Genomic DNA, 27,006 nt, shown 5'->3' on the forward strand with positions numbered 1-27,006 from the left:
GTTTATTTCAGGGCATGGGGGAGAGAGAGAACAGTACAAAATACAAAATATTGTTCGGCGAGAACAATACAAAGGGGGGTAAAATATGAATACATGAGTTCAAGACTTAAGATTGCTAAGAAAGAGAGTAACAGAACAGAAGTGAGAGAGCCGGGAAAAAAAAGAGGCCGAGCTCTTCTTTACAATTACTTATATACCCTATACCTTTGAATATTCTATTCCTTTACTAACCAATCTTCGTAAGTATACTAATATACAGTGACATTTTTGTGCGACCTATAGAAATCGCTGCTTTTGCATATTTTTAGTTATCTCAGGGTCCTTCAGACCTTTCCTTATAAGGCTGGGGAGAGGGGTCCCAGCTTAGTTTTATTGGGGGATAGAATGTGTTCTGGTTTGCCAGGCCGTTTTTTTTGAATTATTCAAATCGTGCTTTCATTTGTATTTCTTCCTTAGCCTCTCTGGCTAAAGAGTCATATTTATAATTTCTTTCTAATTCTACCTTCCCAACAAGTATATAGTTAACTAGTTGCTTAATGCTGAATAGACAAAAGAAAAAGAAGAAAAAAACTCACCAGGTAGATAGTTTTAGAGATAAGAGAAAAGAGTCCACTGGGGCAAAAGAGACACCTGTGGGGTCTCTCTTGAGGTTTTGGAGGATACAGCCTCTTTTAATCCTGAACTCCCGATTGCATGTTGCCCTCTTCCTTTCTCCATCAGCTGAGGTACCAGGAAGGTACAGCTTTCCTAAACTGCCTCCCACATATTCCCCCTTGAACAGGTGTCACCATTGTCCCCCAATGTCTGGAAGTTCAGGCTGTCCCTTCTGCAATGGACTTTGTCTATTACCCTAAAGTTCAGGAGTTCAAACTGTCTGGGTCAAACTGTTTGGGGTCTTTAACAAACTTGTGCAGCTTGATGTTTGTAGAGACATTAAGACACATTTTGAAGACATTAACACCCACTCCTCCTAAAGCCCCTCACCCATTTATAAACGCACCCATCTTTCCTATCAGGCTGAAGGACTGTAAGGGAGCAAAGATCCCCTTGGTGATAAGGAACAGCCACAACATTGTTCAGTAGCATCCTGCAATGGGAGTGCCATCTCAGGAGGCAGAGCTGGGCTTGGAGCTGAGCCCAAGGCTGGGCTCAGGGGCCTTGAGCTGGTGCAGCTGTCTGTGAGAGGTCAGCTCTGTTCACATCCGTGCAGAGTCTTTGAGAACAGCTTACGGTGGTAGGATTCTACCCAAACAGGGAGCTTTTGGGGTTCGAATTTAACCAAAGACATGTTCAATTCACCTCATACTTCATTAAGGAACGCTTCAATCAGAAACTCTGGATACTAGGCTGCAGGTAATGGCTGTGGCCATCACCCCTGCCCTGAGCAGGTTGGGGTCCCCCCGCTGCTGCCAGAGGGGCCACGACCCTGTTGGATGTGCCCCCTCCCCAGGGATGGGTGCCCTGCATCCCAGTGTCACCCCCTTTTCTCTCCCCACAGGGCTCCTGTGCTCCTGCTGCAACCTCAGCCCCTCTCGGCTCTGGCCCAGACCAGAGGCCCCCCATCCCCAATCCCGATATGGCCTGGTGGCCCCCCACTTCACCCTGCCAGTGCCCCCTGAACCTCCCACACATGTCCAGCCCGGGGATTTGGCTCCCAGGGCTTTGGGGGGGGGCTTTGGAGTAGCATTAAAGTAGTTTGTAGGGGTCCTGACACCCCCAAATCTGTGTCATCCGTTCCTCTGCAGCCCTGGTGACACGGGTGGGGGGGAACGGAGTGACTGGGAGGCTTTGAGGGCGCTTGGGGATGATCCTGAGAGGGCTGTGGAGGCAGTCGAAATCTTTCTGTTATCTGAGTCTTGATGGGTCTGAGTACGCCCACCACCCGTGCCCCCAGACCCATCACTCCACGATCCCACCCAGGACGCCCCGGACCCGCGGCTACGGCGCCCCCCGACAGCCATCAGCCAATCAGGGCGCGTTCTGCCTCTGAGTCAGTAGTTGCCAGGCAGACCCCCAGATCCCAGCGCTCCCCACCTGGATCCCACCTGGATCCCACCTACGTCCCCCCTCGCCCCTGGTGCTCCCGGGAGGGGAACGTGGGCAGGGGGGAGGCGGGGGCCGCCCAGGCCGGGCTCTCCCGCGCTGTCCGAACCGTGGCGACTGCAGCAGTGGCCAAGTGCAGGCACGGCCCGGGATTGTTCCAAACTCCGTCCCACCTGGCCCGGAGCCACTCCAAGGATGGGGCAGCCACAACCTCTCCAGGCAACCTGTTCCCACCTGTCTTGTTGGGATCAGGGACAGGGCTAGAGATAACTCCACAGTGTTGGTGTGTCAGAGAGTGAAATGTTATGGTTAACGGCTTAAACATCGTTGTGAGGAAGTTTTGCCCTTTATGGCAATTTTTTATAAAGAAGCTGCGACCACTGAAGCCCACCCCTCCCTGAGGATGCCTCCTGAGGGAAACTTTGGACTGTGAGTTAAGCCATCTAAGGGAACCTGAGATAGATAAAGGTGACGCTGGTCAATTTTCTCAGGTCTAGAGAAGTAAACAAGGCTGAGGGAGAAGAAAATATCCCCCAGAGAGCCAAACCCAGCAGCTTTCATGAAAATCAGCTTTGGTTAAGTTTGGGGAGGGGGTGGCCATGGCCTCAGGCTCATCTACTGAGGCCAGGCTTGCACACACTTCCCCCAGCCAAGGGGGAGGTGGGGAATTTTGGGGCTGTGATGTAACCTCTGGCCAGAGGCAGTGAACACCATCCTCTGTTACACAAAATGGCTCAGCTGTCAAACCCCCCACCCCAGGAAAGCAGCGCTCAGAGAATATTTTTTAAGGCCTTGCACAAGAGCACTGCAATTTTCATAAAATCAGAAATCTCTTATACACTCTCTGAGTGCGGGGAGAGTTCTCCTCGATACTGAGTTTTACTTTCTGACTGAGGATTGAGAAGAAGGAGACCTCTGCACCCCACTATCATTTGTTGATAAGTAACACTGGCTCCTAATCTATACTATTTCTTTGCTAGCTGTAACATAGGTACTTCTATTATCATGCAATGTCTTATGAACCTACTAATAGAGTTTCTTTAGTTTATCCTGTGTAGTAAGTAAGCCTGTCAAAGTCTCATGTCTATTTCTTCCCTTGTGTCTACTCGATAAATAACTCAAATTGTAATAGCTTGATAGGTCATTATTAAGAACTTGAGAGCAAGAGTGGTTTTGGAATGCTGGCTGCCTCAATAAAGCTGCTGCCTACTGCCAGAAGCCTGGGCAAAGGCAGAGACTTGTCTAAGCTCTCTCCTCTCATTTGTAACAGGCCCAACAGGATGCTGTTCAGATCCATGGAGTGGTGATATTTTTTCTGTCACTCTGTCTCTCCACCCACCTCTTTTTCTATTTCTTTCTCTTCCTTTATCTCTCTCATTTACTGTTAAATAAAATCCATACTACTGACTTTGGCATATGGTCTTGTTTGGACCTGAATTCAGGGAGAGGCATTCTCTAAAAATTTTAATAATGAGATCACAACACCATGTTGAGATCCTGGCAGACCAACTCCAGCCAACGTTCATCTGCTGGAAATATGGCACCAACCCTTGGGATCTGCTTCATCTGCATCTGGGACCAGCCGTGGGGTGCCTCAGCAGTGGAAATCAACAGAGGTGTCAATCAGCTGACTGACACGAGACCTTGAGATGACTGTGACCATGAGATAAGCACAACCATGACATGATCCTGACCATGAGACAACCATGGTCATGAGATGACCCTGACTATGACCATGACAGGACCAGGACCATGAGACCAACACATGACCTTGAGATGACCATGACCATGAGGTGATCAAGACCTAGAGGCCACCATGACCAAGACTATGAGGAGTGTCCCTGAGGTGGCCCCAGTGTGATGCCATACCCAGGGGCTGCTGGAGTGAAAGCTCCTGAGGACACAGAGAACAAAGTTTGAGCTCATAGCCCTGCAGATGAGGAGATCTTGGAGAGAAGACCCACTGCCAGGAATTCCACAGGATCTTGGTTGGGAGTGGCAGGAGTGGGGGACACTGGGAATGAAGGAGCATCACAAGCAGGGGGACACCAGGAATGAGGAACATTGGTAACAGGGTCCACCAGGAATGAGGAACATTGGTAACAGGGTCCACCAGGAATGGGGAGCTCTGGGAGTGGAGAACACTGGGAATAAGAGACATCAGGGATGGGGAATAGCAGTGTGGGAGACACTGGGAAAGCGGACACTGGAAATGGAAGACAAGGAGTGTGTGTACACTCTAACTGGGGATCATGGGAAGAGTCCCAGGGAGATCCAGGGGAGTCCCATGCACTCCTGGGGAGTTTCCCAGGCAGGACCAGGTAAATCCCCAGGGATTCCCTGTGGTGGTGGATTTTCCCCCTGCCTTTTCCATGCTACACCATGATCTGAGAAATACTCATTAGACCTCTGCCTTGATGAACTTCACCTGGGCCGAGCTCCTCTTGAGCTTATCAGAAACATTGTGCTTCTAGGCAATGCTGCTGTGTCACACCTCCTGGTTTCTTTATGAACAGCCTTGGAAACTATTTTTCTTCCCTTAATTGGACCAAATCCTTGTTTTCACTCTTTGGCAGAAAGCTGCCCACCCAAAGTAGGGCCAGGATGAAACCTTGTTGTGACTAAAGGCCATCCCTTGGGGCCCACTAAACAAAGGTGCCAAAGGAGCCCCTTGGAGCTGTGCTGGGCCACAGGAGCTACGAGCAGCAAAGTCCCTGTGAGTGGGGCCTGTGCCAGCCGGGAACTCTCCTGTTTGCTGCACCCAGGGGATCCCTGAAGGACAATGGCTCCTTGGCTGCTGATGCCCCCACTCCTGGAGACCTCAGCCTTTGCTCGGTGAGAAGATGCCAAGGCATCTGAAGGGAGTATTTCAGTAGCTTGGAGAGGAATTTTTTACAAGTACCTTGCACTGGCTCCTTATGTCTGTGTGCTTTTTCATGTGCATATGCCACAGCAAATCTGGGAGAAATGATGCTGTCTAAGATGTTTAAATACCTTAAATATCTAACTAAGTCAGGCCTGTAAGTTTATTTTAAGTTATATGTTAAGTTAAATGATGTTAAGTTTTATTCCTTTGTTAAATTTTTGAGGTATAAGTGATAGTAAAAGGTTCTAAAATCTTGGAAAATTCGGGGACTTAGGTTTGGAAAGCCCTGGGAAAAGCAGGCCCTGGGAAACGTTAGGCCTTGTGCTTGCTAAAGACCAGGTCAAGCTGCACCTGTGTAGTCAGTATATGATAAATGATACAATTGTTAGATGTGATTAGATATAATTATTGTTTAGAGAACATGGGGAACCATGTTGGGCGGCTAAGGGGGGATCACGAGAAAGTCATGCTTGGATCAAAACAATGCATACAATAGAACAATGTTAGTTTAATAATTAATATGCAAGTTGCATAACGATAGAGTATAAAATATGTCCAACTCAAAAACTCAAATGGGGTCAGATTTGGGTATGTGTACCCCTGACACCCAGATCTCTTTGAATAAAGCACCTTCATATAATCATTCGTGGTTATTTGTGTTCCTGAACGATGACATTTTGGTGACCCAGATGGGACCTTGTGAGTGCTGCTGAGCGAACTCGCGACCCGATCACGCTCCAGCCGGCACCGAGGGATTCTTGGGGAGCCCATCAGCCGCGACCGTCTCCGCTGCTCACAACGTCCCCGGGAGAAAAGGTAAGGTGCTTTAATTTGGTTTTGGTGCCTGCCAGTTAGACGCGGCGAAAGCTGCGCGTGGTTGGGCTAAAGGAATTCCTCTTGGTAAAGCCTAGGCGCCGTCCGTAAGACGACTGCAAAAGCGTCGCAGGTTCGGCATTTGTGGTATATTATAGTTATAGTTATAATATGGAGAAGCTTAAAGGGATTTTGGGCAGCAGTGCTCCCATACCGGGTACTTCTCCTTTGGGGTGCTTATTAGCACATTGGAAACAAGGTAACTTTGGGAAAGAATTACATAAGGTTAAGTTAATTTCGGTGAGATCTCCCACAGAAAAAGACCCCAGCGACCCCGTCTCATCTGTTGGTAGCTATAACCTCTTTTGTCTTTCTTTACTTTGTTTTCCTTATCTCTCTCTCTCTCTCTCCTCTATCACATAACCCTTGTTGTTGGCACTAAAATAAAGGTATATTATTGTTGTTATGATTTAAACTGAAATCCCTTTGTGTCCTTTTTGCACTCTGAGATCAAACGAACCTCTCACGAGTCCCACTCGCGTTAGTGAGTCATGACATCTAAATTGGAATCACAGACAGGATTTGTGACAGACAGAAGGGGCTGCAGGTTTGTTGTGCAGTCTGTATTAGGGGAAAGACGTTTTGCTCCAGCCGCACCCAGCCCAACACTCCCAAAAGAGTGAGCGGTGTCTAGAAAGCAAGGGGGGCGACTCGAATTTCCCACAAACTGCACACGCCGAGGTGAAAAGCACCCCACACTCACTTGAGGGCTCTGTCTGCAGAATTTCACAAAAGATCTCTTAGTGCAAAAGGGCGGGACTGGTTTTTTTTGTTGTTGTGTGTATGAATTTTGAGTGCTTGGTGTAGCGAAGAGATAATCAGAATTTTAAACTGAAAGGGTGCCTCCCAAGCAGATTTGGTCTTTTTACCCATACAGGGAAGCAAAAAGTTGTGTGTGTGTGTTTGTGTATAATTTAAGTTTATACCTTCCTGTAGTGGTTTTTCCTTTGTAAAAATGACTGAAAACGGCAGTGCAGAAGTTAAAGCTGCATTTTATGCATGTTATGCTCTGTTAGCAAAACACAATGCCAAACCTTCTGCAGGAGGGAAAAGTTGGTGCTCAATAATTGGTTTAATTTGGAAAATGTGATTGATGGAGTATGTTCTTTACAACATGAAACAAAATTTAAACTGGGCAAAAATAAAAGTATACTCTGCTCAGTTTTGGGAGCTTGTCTTACAGCAGCTGTAGAAACTCGCTGTAAGTAAAGAAGTGAGGAAAAACTACAATAGACTCCCTCCAAAACCTAGTTAAAATTTTGCAAAAACAATTGGATGAAGAAAGAAGTAAGATCAATCTGTTGCGAGCAGCCCTCCATAATAAAATTCAAAAAATGCTGACTTGCTAAAAGAAACAAGAGAGGGAAACCCCTCTCATTAATCAAATTTACCCTCAAAAAGAGCTAACTTGGATAAAATTGTGGGGAACACTGCTGTCCTAGTTTGAAACATTTAATTAAAACAGAATATAACTATATTAATGATAAAGATCTTGATCCGCACATAACCACTAAAAAAAGAAAAAGGAAAAAAAAGAAAAAAAAGAAAAAGAGGAAAAATAGAAGAAAAAAAAAAAAAAGAAAAAAGAAAAAAAGGAGTACGGGCGTCTCCCTCACGAGTCAGAGACAGAATACGTATTCCGAGTGTCTCTCACTGGACGTGATCCAATTCGATTGGGAGAATGGGAATCCAGTGGGTACTGGGGACATGAAGTATTTTTAACAACAAGAGACATACATAACCCATGGTCCCTAACTCAGCACGCAGCTTATTGGGCAGAGGGGCTTAACCCCTTGGAAAGGGGGGACTTTATTGCTATAGTTTGTACCCCCAACCAACTACTGAAAAATATTCAGAAAGCTGCCTGCTTACAAATGATACACAAAAGAAAACTAATTGTTGGTTATGAATTACCAATGTTGTTACTTGTGAAAACTGAAATTATGGACCTGTAAAAATCCCAGAAGGAAAAAATCAGAGAAAGCAAAGGGTGTTAGATACATTGGTTCTCTTAATGGTTTGTTTTTTTTAAAGGGGACGGATTGATCATTGCTGCATCCACATCCAAAATGTGAATGCAGATGTAGAATATGACATCAATTAGTTGCAACAAATAGAGCATGGAGCACAGGAAGAGCAAAAGGATTTGACTATAAATTGGTTAGGCAAAATCTTCAAAGGGTTAGGGTGGAATGTGAGTATATGGATTAAATCTGTCATAGAGAGTGTGATAATCTTACTAATTGTATTCTTAGCAATTTGGTTAGTTTACAGCATTTTAAAAGGAGAAATACAGAAGAAAACATCCTGGAACCAGAAAATAATAAAGGCACTGACGCGAGATCCACACCCACCATCTTCTGGTTCTCCAGTTCCTGACAACATCCAGGACAGCATTTACATCAATCAAGGATTCGAAGAATACCAAGTATCAACTTAGAAACAAAGGACTGTATTGAGTGAAAACATTTGCACTTATAGTGAAGTGAAAATGCTTTCAAACGGGGGAATGATAGTAAAAGGTTCTAAAATCTTAGACAATTCGGGGACTTAGGTTTGGAAAGCCCTGGGAAAAGCAGGCCCTGGGAAACGTTAGGCCTTGTGCTTGCTAAAGACCAGGTCAAGCTGCACCTGTGTAGTCAGTATATGATAAATGATACAATTGTTAGATGTGATTAGATATAATTATTGTTTAGAGAACACGGGGAACCATGTTGGGGGGCTAAGGGGGGATCACAAGAAAGTCATGCTTGGATAAAAACAATGCATACAATAGAACAATGTTAGTTTAATAATTAATATGCAAGTTGCATAACGATAGAATATAAAATATGTTCAACTCAAAAACTCAAATGGGGTCAGATTTGGGTATGTGTACCCCTGACACCCAGAGCTCTTTAAATAAAGCACCTTCATATAACCATTCGTGGTTATGTGTGTTCCTGAATGCTAACACCTGGGCTGGGGCTGGGAGGGAGCTGCCCCTTGTTCTCCCTCTGCCTCACACAGAGCTGGGCCGGGCACAAGTGGGGCAGCAGAGCCAACAGGGAGCCTGCGAGTCTCTTCCAGCCCTGCCTGCTCAGACTTTGGCCTTGGAGCTTCAGGTGGACAAAGGCAGCTGCTCTGGTCCCTCTGTGTGTGCCCGTGTTCAGCACTGCTGCTCCATCAGTCTGTGCCCAGCAACGGGGAAAAGCCTCAGCCCTGCAGGGCGGGGAGCTGCCGGGCTCTGCCTGAGCAGCTCAGCCAGCGGGAAGGGAGCTGCTCCACACGGGAACCCGGAGCAAAGGACATGCCTTTTCCAGGACATGTTTTCTGTAGAAAAACAAACAAATAAACAAACAAACACAAAAAAAATATGAAAGATAAAAATTACCCCCAAATTTGTAGTGAAAAATCTTCTATAACTCTGGAGTAAGAAAGAGGTAACTGATCCTTTGAAAAAGAGAACTCAGCTTTGATTTTAGTTACTTAGTTTGTACACGTGCTAGTGGAAAGGATCCATTAGCTGCCTTCCTTTACAGATTTTATGGATGTTTTCCAATATTAAGATATTTTAGAATGCAGTTAAAGGAATAGGAAATTGAAATACATGTTCTTCATGACTGTATCTTGAGTGTAGAAATTTTGCAGTTTGAAACTTGGACCTAAAGCGTTGCAAATGGAAGTGATAAATCCCAATGGACTGAGTGAATGCAGCTTTTTTTATGGGATGTGCAGCACTCCAAGGACACCCTCAGTGGGGCTGTGGGTGCTTGGAGCTTTGTCCTGTGCCACTCCGGGATGCCATGAAATGGGACTTCACCTGCCACCAGCCCAGGTCACGCCCTGCCACCACCCCAGCTCCTTGGACCTTGTGTCCCCAAAGAAGACACAAGGTGTTTCTGCTGCTCCACCCTTTGCACAGATCCACAGAGAGCTGGGATTATCCCAAGTCTCGTGTCTCCATTGTGCCATATTCCTAAAGAACTAGCAGCCCATCCCAACGAATATGATGAGTTATGTGGATGGTTGTCAGCTCCCTTTCCTGCCTAGAAATCCTGAAACTGCTTCTAAATGCTGTTCCCTTCAGTTCATGGACACCTACTCACACAGAGCTGGGATAAAATCCCCTGCCCATGGCTTACAAGGTGAGTCATGCCAAATTTAGAGCTCTGTGGGAAATCTCTATCCATCCCCATCCTTTTAATATATCTATACGTGGGGGTGTGCATGGATGTGTCTTGTATGGAAAGGAAAGAGTGTGCAAACAACGTGACTGACACTTTCACCCTCTGTGTTCATTCCATACTCATGGGAACAAAGATATTATGGAAACCTTTGCAAGGACAGACCTTCTGTCCATGGATACAAAGACATCCAAAAGCCCCTGGTACAGAAAGACCCTTCTGTCCATGGATACAGAGACATCCAAGAGCCCCTGGCACAGACAGACATTGCTGCTCTTCAGCCAGTGACAGGATGAGTCCCTGAGCCTGGGGCTTGGCCTTCCTCGTGGAGAGGGGCATCAAGGAAGGCTGCAGTGTGATGGAGACTGTGATGGGCTGGGAACTCACTAGGGGAAAGGAGGGAACAGTTGTGAAGTAAAAGGCAAATGGGGGAAAGAACTGTTCAGAGAAAGGCAGAGCTACAGATTGAGAAAGCTGAAAAATGACATTTGGGGTCATCCCAGATCGATTTCATTTCAGAAGTTATGGAACAAGTTTAATTTTGGGGGGTGTCATGTTTTCCTTTGGAGGTGGACACTCTGCAGACTTGAGCTGCATTGCCAAAATGCTCAAGTCACTGCTGCAGGTCACACCATTTCTTCTTTGGCTGATCCCGGCCCGGTGCTGAGCCCAGCAGAGCCCTGGCAGAGCCCAGAGCAGCCTCAGCATCCGCAGAGCCCGGCTGCAAGGAGAGAAACCAGAAACCACCCGTCAGCTCAAGGCTCCTGTCCCCTTGTCCCAGCCACCCACGGTGCCCAGGCCATGCTGGCCGTGCTCAGAGCTGGGCCCAAAGCTGCCCATCACTGCTGCCTTTGGGAGCAGAGCAGGAGGGCAGGACATGTGCCCAGCCTGCAGCCAGCCACGGCAGATCCATTCCCTCAGCAGCTGCCCAGAGCGGGATGCTCCTGTGCCCGCTGCCATCTCCCAAAAGCTCTTGTCCCACCCATGCCAAGGAGATGAGGACCCACCTCACACCATCTGCTGCCAGAAGAAAAGCTGGTCCCAAACGATGTCCTCAGCCTTCTCCAAGGGCACGGTTCATCCACACCACAGCTGGTCCCAAGCACTTCCTGATCCAGACTGGACCCCACCAAGAACGCTTCCTTTAGAAAAACAAACAACAAATTAATGAAAATAGGTTACAGACAAAAGGGGAAAGAAGAAAATGGTAAGAAATCTTATGTCTGTCAGGAGTTTGAGGAAGGCCCCACCCCTACATTCTAGGGAAAAACCCACCCACGGGTGAGGCAAGCCCATGCTTTCTCCCTTCCCCCCTAACCTGTCTCCCAAAATCACGGTGATCCCAATGCAAAGCAGGGGAGTGAAGCAGCCCAAGCCCTTCCCTGCCTGCACAGCAAAGCAGCCGTGCTCAGGTTCTGGAGTCCCACCTGTGCTCCTGCCATGGGGTTTGTTTGTGTTGGGCTGGCTGCCCCAGCCCCAGCCTGGGGCACGGTGGGTGGTGGGGGCTGTTGGCAGGACCAGGAGCCCACTCCCATTTCGTAACCACCCCAGCCCACACCCCCAGCCCTGCCAAAAACCAGCTGGGCAGCCACTGAAGAATCAGTTGCATCCACCCCAGCAAAGGGGAAACCTTTGGTTCCCGGCCAATGCACAAATCTGGGAGCATCCCCTGGGTCTGGACTTACCTGAAAATTCTCTGTGGAGCCTGGCTTTGAAGAAGGTGCCAGAATCAAAGTCCATCATCGCCAGCTGCCGCTGGCCAGGTGGAGGAAGTGGTTGTCATCCTTGCTGTTGTCCTCCATGTCCCCAGCAGCAGCAGCAGCCCCACCTGGTGCAGCTTCTCCAGGGGCTCCTTCTTCCCTGGGGTGACACCAGGCTGTCAGGGTTCTGCCCAGGGCCCGGCTGTCACTGAACCAGGACAAGCAAAACCAGCTCAGATGGCGGCCACCAGTGCTGGGCAGAGCAGCTCAGCTCCAGCACAAGGGCTGCGTGTTCCCACTCGATGAGCCCTGTGCAGTGACACTGGCAGGACAAAGAAGTCTGGGTTTCTTTGCTTCTGATTGCCAGGGTATGTGTGGAGCTGTAACTTACCAGGTCCCTGCATCACTGTGCCTGTGGCTCTCTCCCTTCTTCTACGGCTGATGAATATCCTGCATCCAGGGATCACAGAACAGGTCTTCTAATGAGGGCCTGTCCAAGTAGTGCAGGGATAAACACCGCCTGATCAGATCTTGGCAATCTGGGGAGAGAAACCACAAACCACTGGTCAGTTGGAGAAGGCTCCTGTCTGCTTTGCCCCACTATACCCCTGCCCAGGCCATGCTGGATGTGCCCAGAGCTGGGCCTAAACTTTCCCATCAATTCTTTGTTTTGGAGGAGAGCAGGAGAGCAGGACATGTGCCACCTCCTCAGCAGCTGCCAGAGCGGGATGCTCACGAGCCCGCTGCTGTCTCCCAACACTGGTGTTCCCCCCGTGCCCAGAGATGAGGATCCACCTTGGGAGAGCTGTTGTGGCAGCAGGAGATGGCCCCAGCTGATGTTCCAGCCCCTCCTGAAAGGGTGCTTCCCGCAGACCATCTCATGCAGCAGGATGCCCAGGGTCCAGACGGTTGCTGCCTCGCCATGGTACCATCCGGAGTTGGTCCATTCCGGGCGTCTGTATGATCGTGTTCCTATGGAATATGGATGGAGCTCATCAGGGGGATGCTGCTGCTCCCAGAGCCTGACCCCAGCATCCCTGGGCATGTGGGGCTACCCCAGTGGCACACGGGGTGACCTGCTGCCCTCTCGCCAGCACCTGGGACTTGTGTACAAACCCAGGGTTTGAAAAGAAGGCACTGGTGCTGGAAGACGGCAACAGAAACCCTGGCAAGGCCTGACCATGACACACAAAGGAAAAACCCACTCACAGTGCTGGGGAAAAACCATACCCACATCCTCCCTGCTGGCATTGCCCAAAAAATATTATGAACCTAGGCAAAGCAGGGAAGAACAGCAGGCCAAGCCCATTCTCACCTGCACACCAAACCAGCTGGTGCACAGGTCCTGGCTCCCCCTCTCTGCTACCCCCACCCACAGGGGATTTTGTCAGGCTGGCTGCCCCAGCCCCAGCCCCAGTCCTGGGAGAATCCCTGCTGCCACACCCTGGGTGGGCCATGAGATGTTGGGCCAGGAGATGCCAGGACTGGGAGCCTACCCCTGGGTGGGCTCACCTGCAAATTGTGTGTAGGCTGTGTCCTGCAGGTAGGTGCCACAGCCAAAGTCAATCAATTTTGCCTCGCCGGTGTCCAGATCAACCAGGATGTTCTCCGGTTTGATGTCTCTGTGAAGGACCCCGCAGCTGGTGCAGTGCCGCACGGCCTCCAGCACCTGCCGGAAAAGCTCCCGCGCCTCTTCCTCGGACAGGAATATCCGTGCCCGAATGAAACGCTGCAGGTCCTCACACCGCTCTGGGCGCTCCAGCACCATTACGATGTGCTTGGGGAGCTCAAACCATTCCAGCATTTGCACCACACCGGAGAAGCCTGTGGACACCTTGTCCAGCAGCACTATCTCCAATGGTGCGCTGGTGCCGTCGGGCTGCAGGAGGAGCACGGTGCCGTCAGTGGGGCTGAGAACGTGCCAGGGCTCGGGGAGCCCTCAGCCAGCCCGGGATGCTCTGCACGCCCCGATGGCCCCACGCCCGCTCTCCCCGCAGGGCTCCCGGCGACTCCCACCCTGCCGGACCCCGGCTCATCCCCGCCCGGCACGCCCCGGCTTCTGCCGCTGGCCCCGCTCACTCACCAGCTCGCCCCAGTCCCGGATGCGGTTCCGTGGCACCTTTTTGATGGCCACCTGCAAGCCAAAGGGAGCAGTGGATTCAGCTCGCCGCCTACCGTGTCCAGCCCCATCCTACTCCTCCGCCCCCTTCGCCTTCTCCGCCCCCTCCTCCTCCTCCGCCCGCCGCTGGCCCCTCTGCTCACCGGGGCGCCATCCGAGAGCCGAGTGGCCGAGAAAACCCTGCCGAATCCGCCGCGCCCCAGCAGCGAGCCGATCCTGTAGCGCTGCTGCAGGGCCTCCTGCGCCTTCCCTGGGGAAGAGACGCGGCGGTCAGAGCTCGGCCAGGGGCCAGGAACGGCCCCCGAGCGCTCCCCGACCTCCCCGGGCCGAGCATCCGCAGGCGTCTGCTCCTTGCAACGCGACAGCGGCGGCTCGGGGCCAGCGGCCGCGCTGCCGAGCGGCGGAGCTCGGGCCGGGGAAGCCGCAGCGGAGGCGGCGGCAACGGCTGCACCGCCTGTGTTCTCCGCGGGCCCCGGGAGGAGCCGGGGCAAGGGCCGGGGCCAGGGCCGGGGCAGGGCTCGGAGCAGGCGGAGCCAAAGGGCGGTGATACCGCCCCAGCCCCAGGCACTGAGGCCCGCCCAGAAGCGCCAGCGCCAGCTCGGCCGGAGCCGGGCTAAGGCGAGAGAGAGGCGGGACGCCCGGGGCCGGCGCCGGCGCCGCGGCCGGGGCCGGGGCCAGGGGCGGGCTGGGGGCATGTCCCGGGCGGGCAAGGGGAGAGGGAAACTGGGAGAGGAGGGGGACACAGAGAAAGGGAGATCGGGAGTGGGTGAGGGACCGAGGGAGAGAGGGTGGAACAGAGGGATGGGGAGAGGAGAAGATACAGAGGAGAGATAAAGTCGTTTCTTTCGCTGCTTTCTCTTTGTGCTGCTGCTGCTGCCGCTGCTGCTGCTGCCGCTGCAACTGAAGCACCGGGGCCGTTTGTCCCCGGGGCCGTTTGTCCGTTGCCCGCTCGGCCCCGCCCCGAGCCCCGCGCTCCCCGGGCATCCCCTGAGCCTGGCCAAACACGGGAACTTTGCCGTGTTGAGCCAAGAGCCAGAGTCTTGATTCCTGCACAGGGGCACAGCAATGCCCTTGGCTGCTGCTGTGGCTTGTCCCTGCTGAGCATCAAACACTGTCTGAGCACATTCCCTGAATGCAGAATTTGTACCTGACCCAAGCACTGCGCTTGTGTCTCCAGCATTGCTTTCCAAGAAGAACAGGGGAAGGCAAACTGGGTGTAGCTCATGGTATTTTACAGTGTCTAAAACTTGTCAAGTCTCAGATCTTAGAGGTGAGATCCATTTGGAATGAATGGGATGGAGAAACAGTGCACGATGGAAAAGGGAAACATAAAACTAAATAGAGAAAAATTGAGAAAAACATACTGGTCATTCCTTTTGGTTTTATTTTAATTTCTTTAAAAAGCTGTTTCAATTTTCCCAGAATCTTCTCCACAGTCCTGTCTGTTCTTTCCAAAACCTGTCCTGGAGAACGACATGCAGCTCCTGTCACAAGATGTGCCCCCAGCTGCAGCTTCTCTTGGCTTTCCACACTGTGTGTGCAGCACAACTCTTGCAGCAAAGCAGGACAAATATTTGAAGAACTTGACAACTTGTTCTGGCTTTTCTTTGTGGACTGGGGAGTTGTGCCATTGGTAAGGTTTTCATTGTTACTCTTCTACCCTAAGGAAACATGATGAGCTGCCAGGAATTGTTAGGGAATACAAGCCTGGTTGAATGTGGAGAAAGAATCTCCAGAGCCTGCAGCCAGCAGTGGAGACCTCATCATTCCAATAGCGCCATGGACATCTTGAAAGTGATCTGGAACATGAAAATGGGCTGACAGAGGGAGTTTGTTTGTGTGTTCAGTTGAGATGATTCTACATCTCTTGCACTGGTAGAAATCAAGAGCACCATCAGTGGATGATAAGCACCAGATCATGATAAGCTGGACCTCTCAGTAAATGAAAGAAGGTCAAAAGGAGAAATGCAGGGAATGACTTGGTGAAGTTTGTGTGTAAAAAAGGTTATTTTTTCCTAATAATTCCCAATTCATTCCCTTTGCTTTTGTCCTTTTTAGCAAGGCTATTTGCATGGCAGAATCCCCAGGAAATGAGAACCTGGAGCTTGTGGAAGTGCCTGAAAGGTGCCCTGTTCCTCTGCAGGGACACTCAGGCTGAAACAGGAGCCTGAGGCCTCTCTTGGGAAGCCTCCTCGGAGCTGGAATTTGTGCCATGCCAGGAGAGGAGGAGGGGGAGGACGATGGGAGCTGTGTGTGAGGAGCAGGAGGTTTGGGCCCCAGGACATTCCGTCTGTGCCGCTGCCCCGCAATGGGCGGCCGTGCCCGGGGCTCTGGGCCTGCCCCGCGTGCGCTGAGCTCCCGACACTGCGGGAGCTGCCCGGGCTGGGCTCAGGTTCCCACTGGGACTGGGCAGCAGGCTGGGCTCCAGCTGGGATCAGCAGCAGCTGGAAATACCTCTGGGCATCTCCACTTCATGCTGCTGCTCAGAGGAAACAATGAAGCGACAAGTTCTGGTTTTCCTTTCTCCTGGTGGATTTTTTCATTTTATTTGCCACTGCAGAGGCAATTTGTGTGATGGCCTCTGTCAGTTGATTCTATTTCAGCAGCAGGAACAACAGGGCTGTGCTTAAGCACTGCAAATGTCCGCTGTGTGGCTTTCATTCCCCTCGACTTAGTGCTCAGGGCCTTGGGAGCATTCTGATCTCTACTGATCATGATGCCTGAAACAAAAATCCTGAGCTCCCCATCACAAGAGGACTCTGGGTAGCACTGATTGAAAGAGGCAATTGCAGTTGTACTGCTAAAATTCAGGTGGCAAGCAGAAGAGGGACAAGAGCAGACGAGATCTACAATGTCCAAGGCCAAGGCACCAAGAGCCTCCTGCTGTCACCTCAGGGTGAGTAAAACAGAGCTGAAAACAGCGCTGGAACCCGATCCTTTCTTCCTCTGAGGGCTGGCTCAGGGCAGCAGAGGCGGGCCCTGAGGAAGCCTGAGGGCTGTTTGTGGGGGATTGTTGCTGTAGTCCAGAATTGCCCTGGAAAAAGCCCTGGGAAGCCGAGGCAGGAGCAGGTGGGAAGGGCCGGCGCTGCTGCTGCTCCTGGCCGGGAGCCCCGGCCGGGCCGGGCCGGCGCCCGCTGCGCTGCGGCTGCTGCTGCTGCCAGAGCCGGGCGGGACTCGGGGACAGGGAATGGACACGGGGGGACAGCAAAGGCCTTGGGGGCTGCAGGGATGGTGGTGCTCGGGCCAGCGCCAGCACAGAGCTTCAGCCCGCAATGAACCCCGAGGGAAACGCTGGGGAAAGGCTCCATTCAGCCTTTCTTTACTCGGCGCTGTGAAGGGACGGAAATAAAAGGAGAACAAGCAGGGCCCGACCCCTTCTCCTTTGGGAGGAGCCCCGCGCCTGGGGCTGTGAGGGGCTGTGAGGGGAAATGAAGGGCTGTGAGGGGCTATGAGAGGTTCTACAGGGCCATGAGAAGTTCCATGGAGCTGTGAGGGGCTGTGAGGGGCCATGAGGAGCCTCAGCCCTGGCAGGAGGGGGTCCCACCATGTCCCCAGGGCAGGGCAGCCGTGAGGGGCTGTGAGTGCAGACGTGGCAGCAGAGCGGGCTTGGGGCACCTCTGGGAGGGGATGAGACCCTTCCCCAGCTCCAAACCACACCGAACCTACCATTAACAGGATTTTCTGTCTTTAGAAACCACTGGCAACTTGGAGTTGACTGTACAGTTTAATTCTGGTGGCAAAAGCTAGGGAATATTCCCAGGGAGTGACATCCCGCCATTGTTATTAGAGTCTGAGATTTAAAAGTCTTGACAGTGAGAAGTAATACTAATAAATAATAAGAAGTACAAGAACAAGAAATAAAGCCCCAAACCCAACAAACAGCTCAGAAACCTGCTGTTGTTTGTAGTAAAAGGTTAGTACCAAAGAAATAAATGAAAGAGATTTCATTTGTAATTCAGATATGTTTCATCTTTTTCCAAGGTTCTGGTCCCCTTCCTCCAGGGTCATTTCCTTTACTCACCCACTTTCTCATAGTTAGAAGGGCGTTAAGCATACCAGAAAAGGCAAAAGCTCCTGTTTCAAAGGGAAGCAGACACTGCTCCAGGGAACCTGAATTGCCCCCAGGCACGTGTGTGCACTTGAAGGGTGAGCAGGTGTTGGGGACAGAGATCTCAAACCCCTTCTAAGGCTGTGAGAAACCCACAAGTGGCAAAGTATCATTGAGGGTCAACTCATGCTGAAATTCCATTCCCCGACACCCTCCAAATGGGCAGGCAGGGCTGGGCTCTGGCAGGGTTCAGTTTTGAGTGCCTTGTGTTCCATGGCATGGAAGTGATCCTATCTACTCTTGTACTGATGGATTGTGATATGGCTGCTGAAGGAAGAGAGGGAATCTCAGGAGACAGGAAAGACTCTTCTTCTCCTTTCTCCCTGCAGAACCCCCTCCCCAAAGAGAAATGCCTGTGCTGGGTTTCCATGGCACCCCTTCCCTCAGCCCAGTGTCTGACCCACTGTGTGCTCTGCAGGAGCCAAAGCCAGAGCAGTCCCAATATCAGTCACCACATGGTCCCCACACAGCAGGAGAAAGCACTGCTTGCAGTGGGGCTGCTGATCTGTGACCCATCCTGGTTCCATCCACCCCACTCCTCTCAGCCACAGACACCAGAAGGATCCCAGGAAAGCCACAGTGCTCTACCAGATGCCAGGAGCACTCCCTGCTGTGGCCTCAGGGATGCTGGGTGACCTCGTTGATGAGCATCTCTGGCTGGTGATGGAATGTGTGGATGGAGGCCCTTGACAGGAGGTTGTTTGAGACTCGTGTGGGGCTGAAGGAGAGATGGCAGCTGTCAGTCGGGAGGGCAGGGACCCCACTTGTGAGTCCATTGCCTTGGACACCCTCAGCCACAGGATGTCCAAGAAGTCACACAAGGCTTTGGCACTCTCAGCCTTCTTTTCCCCAAGTTTCTTCTTTCTGTACATTTACAGCAGAGAACCTTGTTTGTTTTTAGAACTAGAAAAAAGATCTCAGAGGGAACAGCCTTGCTGGTTTTAGTCAGAAGCATCAGTGAACAAAAGTTGTGTTTCCTTTTCTTTGGTCGCATCTTTGTTCCTTCTGAGTGTTCAGGCTGGGTTGTGGGGTGTCCTCATTTGCTGCATTTTCTGAGTTCCTCTTGGATCCTGTCGTGGTTTTAAGCTAGTAACAAAAACTTACTTATTTTTTGCTAGAGATATGGATTAAAATAAGAGCAAAACAGGTTTAAAACTTAAAAGGAATAAAGACAGTTTATTAACAAACTACTAGAATAAGAATACCAAAATAAACTTTCAGAGAACCCTTTTACTTTTCACTACTTGATCATTTCTTTGTACACATAACAACATAGAGACAAAAAAAGTTTTACAATTTTGGTGGTCAAAAACAGTCTCAATTTTAGAGTCTTTTCATCAGTCCCCGTAGAGAAACAGAAGTCTCTTTCTGCTAATCCATGGAGTTTCTAGAGTCCACTCCTCCCATCTCACACCACTCTGAGGTGTGCAATGGGTCAAATTGAATCTAGGGATGCTATTTTTAAGGAAAAGTGATTCAAAAGTAGAAATCTTTTTCAGTTGTCTCTGTGAGCCCTCTTGGAAAACAGCCATCTCCCTGGCTCTTTTAAGGCTTTAAAATCTTCACTTCACTCGCAAGTTCCAGCAACTCACAGGATCATAATCATCTTTCTTTTCTTTAAAGTCCACACTTTGAATACTCTATTCCTCCCATACTCTAGCCATGAATTAAAGGAGTCTTTAAACTACTGTCCATCTCCATAGCTGTAACAGAAAGACTTTTCAGCAACAAGCATCTTCTTTTTCTCTCTTTCTTATTTAAACTTAACTCTTTTCTTCACTGTCTTTGGTAGGTTTATGATGTCTTACATGTTAATTGTCTATCTTTCTCTGTCTGTTCTAAGAAAAAGGAGTAATCTGTTGTTTATCTAGGTAATAAAGGAGTTAAAAGAAGAAAGCTACAAAAGTTCATAGTGTCCGGTTTCAGTCTAGCAACAGACCTTGAAAACTAAACAAAACTGCTAAACTGCTTTTCTCTCCTTCCCCCCCCTCCCTGCGGCCTTGTCCCGGGCCTGGGAGGGGGGAGGAAAAGCCAAGACGGAGCTTGTTACCTCTCCAAAGCCGGAAACAAAAAGAGAACGAGACAGCTCTGAGTGTACTTCTTAAGGGAGTGTTTACAAGTTGAATTCACTTTTTAATGGTCAGATCTGCTGTCAATTCTTGAAACGACTGATAATTGGTCAAGAAGAAAAACTCCCATCAGTCACCAGTAGCTTCAACTTCCTCTTTTTTTTTCACTCGGTTTTAAAAGTGAAGTTAACCCATGATAGATCCTTTGGAGGGGAATAGGTTGTGCCCTCTGAGGATCCTTTGTGCTCCTTGGTGACCCAGGAGAACCTTCCAGGAGGTTTTTGGGGGAGCTGCTGCTGTGATGTCACAGGAACGTTGCCGTGTCCTTGTGGTGTTCCCATTGCTGTGGGGCACAGAGGCCTCAGTGTCAGAGCGGCTCTGGGTGCCTGCTCATTGCCTGAGGATCCTCCTGCCTGAGGCATTCTCAGCAGCCAGCCCAGCCCCTGACGGGTGTCCTTCTGTCCTGGCAGGGGGACAGACAGTCTGCAGACATGTGCAGCACAGCCAAAATGATCCAGCAAGTGGTTGCTGCAGTTTGCACTCTGGACTCTGTGGCTTCTTATGGGTTTTTTGTAACCCACTCGGCCCCTAAGTCGAGGATTTCCCCAGGTGCACCATATGTGCCTTTGGGATTGCTGTGGGCTTTCCATTCTTCCTTTGGAATGGAGGTGATTTTGAAAGAAAATTGCCATTAAGATGCCATTTGTTTGGGAGAGCTCCTGTCAACAGCTTCCTAAAGAATGGTTTGTCTCTAGCCAGCAGGGTGTGCACAGCATTTGGAATGGAGCCTGGGGGGGTTCTGTTCCCCAAGAGGAGAGTCTGTGGCAGTGGACCCTGGCACTCCCTCCATTTGCTGGTCCAGCCAAAAACTGGACACAGCCTAATATTTTGTGTTGTTCTCCTGCCTGCTGTGTGATCCAAAAGGACTGTGGCTCCAGGAGGGAAGTTGTGAAAGGAAAATGCTCTCTCTTGGCATTGACTTGTTGTGTGGGAGTTTCCAGCACAGGCAGCTTTTTCTCCTAACAGTGTCTGATTCAGGTGAAGGTCACCTCACACATGGATACTGCGAAGCTCCTTCTTCAGTGAGTGGGAAAGGAACCTGTGGTGTTCAGAGATCCCAGTTGCTCCCTTTCAACACCAATATGAGCCCAGTAAGCTCCAGTATGATCCTTGTCACATGCCAGCAGTCCCAGGATGGTCCCAGTTGCCTCTGGCTAGATCAACCCAGTCAGTCCCAGTATGATGCCGTTTTCCTCCACCGTACTCCCAGTTGCTCCCAGTCACCCCCAGTATGGGAGATGATGTGCAAGGTATGTTGTCAGTCACCCTCAGATACTCCCAGTATGAGTCCAGTCACTCCCAGTATAATCCAAAGATGGATGGATGGGAAGCCTGATGGAATCATGGAGACACTCTAGGGCTCCATGGAACCAAAGGACTTTGTGACACCAAGGGGTCCCATGGAACCAAAGGAACGTTGTGACCCTGGGAGGCCTCATGGAATCATGGAGACCATTGTGACACTCAAGGGCCTCATGGAACCGTGGTGACACCGAGTTGGCTGGGAGTGTTGATGTGCTGCAGGGTAGGAGGGCTCTGCACAGGGACCTGGACAGGCTGGATCCAGGGGCCAAACCCAACAAGGTGAGGTTTAACAAGTTCAAGTGCTGGGTGCTGCACTTTGGCCGCAACAACCCCTGCAGCGCTCCAGGCTGGGGACAGAGTGGCTGGACAGCAGGCAGGCAGAAAGGGACCTGGGGCACTGATGGACAGCAGGCTGGGCATGAGCCATCAGTGAGCCCAGGTGGCCAAGGAGGCCAATGGCACCTGGCCTGGATCAGGAACAGTGTGGCTAGCAGGTCCAGGGCAGGGATTCTTCCCCTGTGCTTGGCACTGGTTGAGCTTCATCTCGAGTGCTGTGTCCAGCTCTGAGCCCCCAATTTAGGATGGACATGGATGGACTGGAGCATGTCCAGAGAAGGGCAACAAGGCTGCTGAGGGGTTCTGGAGCACACATCTTGTGAGGAGTGGCTGAGGGAGCTGGGGTTGTTTATTCTGGAGAAGAGGAGGCTCAAGGGAGACCTCATCACTCTCTACAACTCCCTGAGAGGAGGGTGCAGCCAGGTGGGGGTCAGGCTCTTTCCCAGGGAACAGGCACAGGACAAGAGGACACAGCCTTAAGCTGCACCAGGGGATGTTTAGACGGAACATGAGGAAATATTCTTCACAGAAAGGATGATTGGGCATTGGAATGGGCTGCCCAGGGAGCTGGGTGAGTCACCATCCCTGGAAGTGTTTAAGGAAAGTCTGGACGTGGCACTGAGTGCCATGGTCTGGGTGACAAGGTGGTGTTGGGTCACAGGTTGGACTTGATGCTCTCCAAAGCCTTTTCCAGCCTGGTTGATTCTCTGATGATTGTGACCCTGCAGGGCCCTGGGGAAGCAAGGGGCCACGGTGACACTGCGGGGCCTGGTGGAACTCAGAGGACCACAGTGACACTGTGTCCTACATGGCACCACAGAGCCAATGAGCCATTGGGATGCCGTGGGGCTACATGGAAACAAGGAGTCCATGGTGACAGTCGGGGTCCTCGTGGAACCACAGGGGCCACTGTGACACTGCTGGGCCTTGTGGAACCAAGGGGCCACTGCGGAACCAAGGAGACCCTGGTGAGACCCTGGGCCCCAATGGGATCAAGGGGCCACTGTTCCATTGCAGGGACTCCTGGAACTAAGGGAACAACTGTGACATTGTAATGCCCCATGGAACCAAGTGTGACACTGCAGGATCTTGTGTAACCAGGGCTCCACTGTGGCACTGCACCACCCAAGGGAATCCTTGTGGCACTCAGAGGCTTCATGGAACCAGGAGGCCCCTGTGACACTGCAGGGCCTGGTGGAACCATGCAGAGCATTGTGACAGAGCAAGACCTAGTGTCATGATGGGCCCACAAGGACACTGCAGGGCCCCATGGAAGCAAGGGGCAAGTGTTGCACCTCAGGGACTCATGGAATGAAGGAAACATGTTTGATATTATGGTGCCCCATGGGACCAAGAGGCCATGGTGACACTTTGGAACCAAGGAGAGCATTGCTGCACTGTGAGACCTCATGGAACCAAGGATTCACTATGACACAGCAGGGTCTTGGGAGACCAAGGTGCCATTGTGACACTGCAGGGCGCAAGTATGGAAGGGACTTTGTGACACCAAGGGGTCCCATGGAACCAAAGGGACACTGTGACCCTGGGAGGCCTCATGGAATCATGGAGACCATTGTGACACTCTAGGGCCCCATGGAACCGTGGTGACACCGAGTTGGCTGGGAGTGTTGATGTGCTGCAGGGTAGGAGGGCTCTGCACAGGGACCTGGACAGGCTGGATCCAGGGGCCAAACCCAACAAGGTGAGGTTTAACAAGTTCAAGTGCTGGGTCCTGCACTTTGGCCACAACAACCCCTGCAGCGCTCCAGGCTGGGGACAGAGTGGCTGGACAGCAGGCAGGCAGAAAGGGACCTGGGGCACTGATGGACAGCAGGCTGGGCATGAGCGATCAGTGTGCCCAGGTGGCCAAGGAGGCCAATGGCACCTGGCCTGGATCAGGAACAGTGTGGCCAGCAGGACCAGGGCAGGGATTCTTCCCCTGTGCTTGGCACTGTTTGGGCAGCACCTCAAGTACTGTGTCCTGTTCTGGGCCCCCCAATTTAAGAAGGAAATGGAAGGGCTGGAGTATGTCCAGAGAAAGGCTGCTGAAGGCTCTGGAGCAGTTGTTCTGTGAGGAGTGGCTGAAAGAGCTGGAGTTGTTCATCCTGGAGAAGTGGAGGCTCAGGGGAGACAAGGTGGTGTCAGGGCACAAGTTGGACTTGATGATCTCCAAGGTCTTTTCCAACACTGCTGATTCTGTAATTCTCTGAAACCACCCTTGGAGCAGGTGCAGGATGAGCCCTGGGCCTCCTCTTCGCAACTTCCAGCAGCCCAGGTCCCTCAGCTTCTCCACACGGGCCCCAAAACCCATCCTGTCAGTCCTGCAGAGCCTTTCCAGCTCCTCCTCATTGCCCAGAACAGGGAGCCCCACAGCCAGACACAGCAGCCCAGATGTGCCCCCCTGGCCTCTGCTGCCTCTGGCAAGGGAGCAGCACGAGGCACTGCAGGACCCTGCAGACAATTCCTGAAGCACCTGTAGGATGATCCTGCTCCCCGAGGGACCTTCTCATGGTGCCAGCTCAGGAACTGAAATGGGGAGTGGGGCCAGAGAGGAAAGGGCAAACAGGGATGGGCTGTTTGCAGGCGAGGGAACAGGGTTGGGTAATAGGAAGAAATCTGGAGCAGGAAGAGTAAAGAAAGCAAAGGTGAAGCAAAGGAAATGCTCAGGGCGGTCTGGGGGTGGCTGCCAGGCAGCCCTGGCTCTGAGCAACAACATCTGCAGTGGCACAGGAAACTCACAGCTCATGAGTACAAACTTTCTGTGTGACTTCAGAGGCCATGACAAACCTGAGTGTTTTCCCTCCCATCGCCCAGCCCTTCCTGGCCCCAGGGGCTGATGGCATTTGTGCTCCTTCAGGTTCATCTCCCCACAGCAGCACCATGGGGGTGCTGATGCCTGCTCTGGGCAGTGCAAACAGGGGCTCCTGAGCCAGTGCTGCCGTGTCTGTGCTTGCAAGGATGCGGCACCTCTGTGAGCTGGGGGAGAGGCCAGGGCTGCACAGGGATGATGTTGTTGGCAGCTCCGTGAGGATTCTCTGGGACCCTGGGGTGTCCAGAGCAGTGGGGATGGATCAGCCCCTGCTCTGCTGCTCCTTCCTGTCTCCCCCAGGGACCTTGCAGAGCCCCAGCCATGCTGTTTGCCCCCAGCCTGCCCACGACCACTGTCGCCCTGAAAACTCAGCTTCTGAGCTTGCTAACATAGTTTTCTACAGACTTTGCCAGGACAGTAACTGTAAACATAGATATGTGTACATTCTTTCTGTTACACGTCTTGTGATAAACATCTCTCATGGCCAGTGCTGTGGGAAAGTGTTATCCTGACCACCCAATCCCTGGCTGTGGTCAGGAGCCTATAAATCCTGGAGGGAAAAATAAACCTCTCTCTTCTCTTCACCACACCTCGACCTGTGTCCGTGTGATCTATTCACAACAACCACCCTGGGGCTGCTCACAGGGGTTTTCTGTGCTGAGCTTTGGCCTGGGCGTGTTCCTGAGAGAGCTTGGACAAGGAGCCTGGAGCCCCCAGGCCCTGCCCTGAGGTGTCAGCGCTGCCCCAGCAGTGCCCATGGCCTGTCCCTGCTGCAGCCCCGGCACTGCCACCCCCAGGGCTGTGCCCGGCCCCGAGAGCACTCAGGCCCTGCAGCAACACCAGGGCCAGGAGGGCAGTGGGGCAGTGACACGGGAGCAGCACTGGCAACACCAAGTGCTGCTGCTCCTGGGCACAGCTGCTGTGCCAGCACTGATCTGCCCCAGCTCTGCACACAGACACTGCTGCTGCAGCTCCAGAGAAGGGAACAAAAGGGAGATCTCTGGAGAAAACTTTGCTGGGAGACCCTTTAGTTCCTTTAAAGCCACCAAGAGCACAGCCACTCATTGGCACAGTCTGTGGCCAAAGGGAAGATGGAGAGAGAAACAAAATGAGAAATGGCACAAACTATGATATTTTATTTTGGACAAGATCTAAAAATTAAAACAAAGAAAACATCCAAAATGAAACCAACTAGAAGAATCAAGAATGACTTTTATTACAAGTGATTTGCAGAAATTGGCCAGCAGTTTAATGTTTCTGAAACCATCCAGTCATCAGTCTCCACACTGCAGCCTTGAGCTCCTGGTTCCTCAGGCTATAGATGAGGGGGTTCAGGGCTGGAGGCACCACCGAGTACAGAACTGACACTGCCAGATCCAGGGATGGGGAGGAGATGGAGGGGGGCTTCAAGTAAGCAAATATGGCAGTGCTGAGGAACAGGGAGAGCACAGCCAGGTGAGGGACGCAGGTGGAAAAGGCTTTGTGCCGTCCCTGCTCAGAGAGGATCCTCAGCACAGCCCTGAAGATCTGCACATAGGAGAAAACAATGAACACAAAACAGCTAAAAGTTAAACACACACCAACAGCAAGAAGCCAAATTTCCCTGAGATAAAATTTGGAGCAGGTGAGCTTGAGAATCTGGGGCACCTCACAGAAGAATTGGCCCAGGGCATTGCCATGGCAGAGAGGCCAGAAAAATGTATTGGCTGTGTGCATGAGAGCACTGAGAAAGCCACTGGCCCAGGCAGCTGCTGTCATGTGGGCACAAGCTCTGCTGCCCAGGAGGGTCCCGTAGTGCAGGGGTTTGCAGATGGACACGTAGCGGTTGTAGCACATGATGGTCAGCAGGGAATACTCTGCTGAGATGAAAAAGACAAGAATAAATACTTGTGCCGCACATCCTGTGTAGGAGATGTCTCTGGTGTCCCAGAGGGAATTGTGCATGGCTTTGGGCACAGTGGTGCAGATGGAGGCCAGGTCAGTGAGGGCCAGGTTGAGCAGGAAGAAGAACATGGGGCTGTGCAGGTGGTGGCTGCAGGCTACGGCGCTGATGATGAGGCCGTTGCCCAGGAGGGCAGCCAGGGAGATGCCCAGGAAGAGGCAGAAGTGCAGGAGCTGCAGCTGCCGCGTGTCTGCCAATGCCAGCAGGAGGAAGTGGCTGATGGAGCTGCTGTTGGACATTTGCTGTGGCTGCACATGGGAACCTGTTCATGAGGAAAAAGACAGTGAAGACTTACAGGAGAAATCAAAACCATTTCTCATGCACCTTCCTCTGCAACACAGAGTTTTTCTTTTTAAGCTCCCCCCCCCCCCCCCCCCATGTCTTTCCTGCTATTTTTGGATATCAGAAACTCACAGCATTTCTGCTGCCCTCTGGTAGAACAGAGTTAGTTCCCTGAGGCAAGCTGATGAGTGGAGACTGAGGGGAGATGATCTGTCACTTCATTCTGTTTGGAGTTTCTCTGGGCTTTCACTTTCCTCAAATGAAGGATGTTTACTCTCCCATGTTTTCCTTAAAGATCATCAGGTATTGCTGAGAGCAGATGGATCCA

The 27,006-nt window shown here is 51.5% G+C and overlaps 2 protein-coding genes across 2 annotated transcripts; both read right to left on the reverse strand.

The window, feature by feature from the left end:
* Positions 1-13,176: 13,176 nt before the first annotated feature.
* Positions 13,177-14,462, reverse strand: LOC131590991 (serine/threonine-protein kinase pim-1-like; the record flags this gene model as incomplete). Its single annotated transcript, XM_058861409.1, has 4 exons — positions 14,318-14,462; positions 13,911-14,017; positions 13,732-13,782; positions 13,177-13,527 (listed from the first exon to the last, which is right to left on the reverse strand). Coding segments are annotated over exons 1-4 (654 nt in total), but the record flags the coding sequence as incomplete, so codon positions are not given.
* Positions 14,463-25,702: 11,240 nt separating this feature from the next.
* LOC131590992 (olfactory receptor 14J1-like) lies at positions 25,703-26,467 on the reverse strand. Its single transcript, XM_058861410.1, has one exon. It carries the CDS (start codon positions 26,465-26,467, stop codon positions 25,703-25,705), a length of 765 nt encoding a protein of 254 aa, XP_058717393.1.
* Positions 26,468-27,006: the final 539 nt, after the last annotated feature.

This window comes from Poecile atricapillus, chromosome 36, assembly GCF_030490865.1.
Source record: "Poecile atricapillus isolate bPoeAtr1 chromosome 36, bPoeAtr1.hap1, whole genome shotgun sequence".
Taxonomy (NCBI): Eukaryota; Metazoa; Chordata; class Aves; order Passeriformes; family Paridae; genus Poecile; species Poecile atricapillus.

What these genes read in the sequence shown, in the direction of transcription:
- LOC131590992 (XM_058861410.1), bottom strand. Translation starts at nt 26,467, where the DNA reads ATGTTCTTCTTCCTGCTCAACCTGGCCCTCACTGACCTGGCCTCCATC.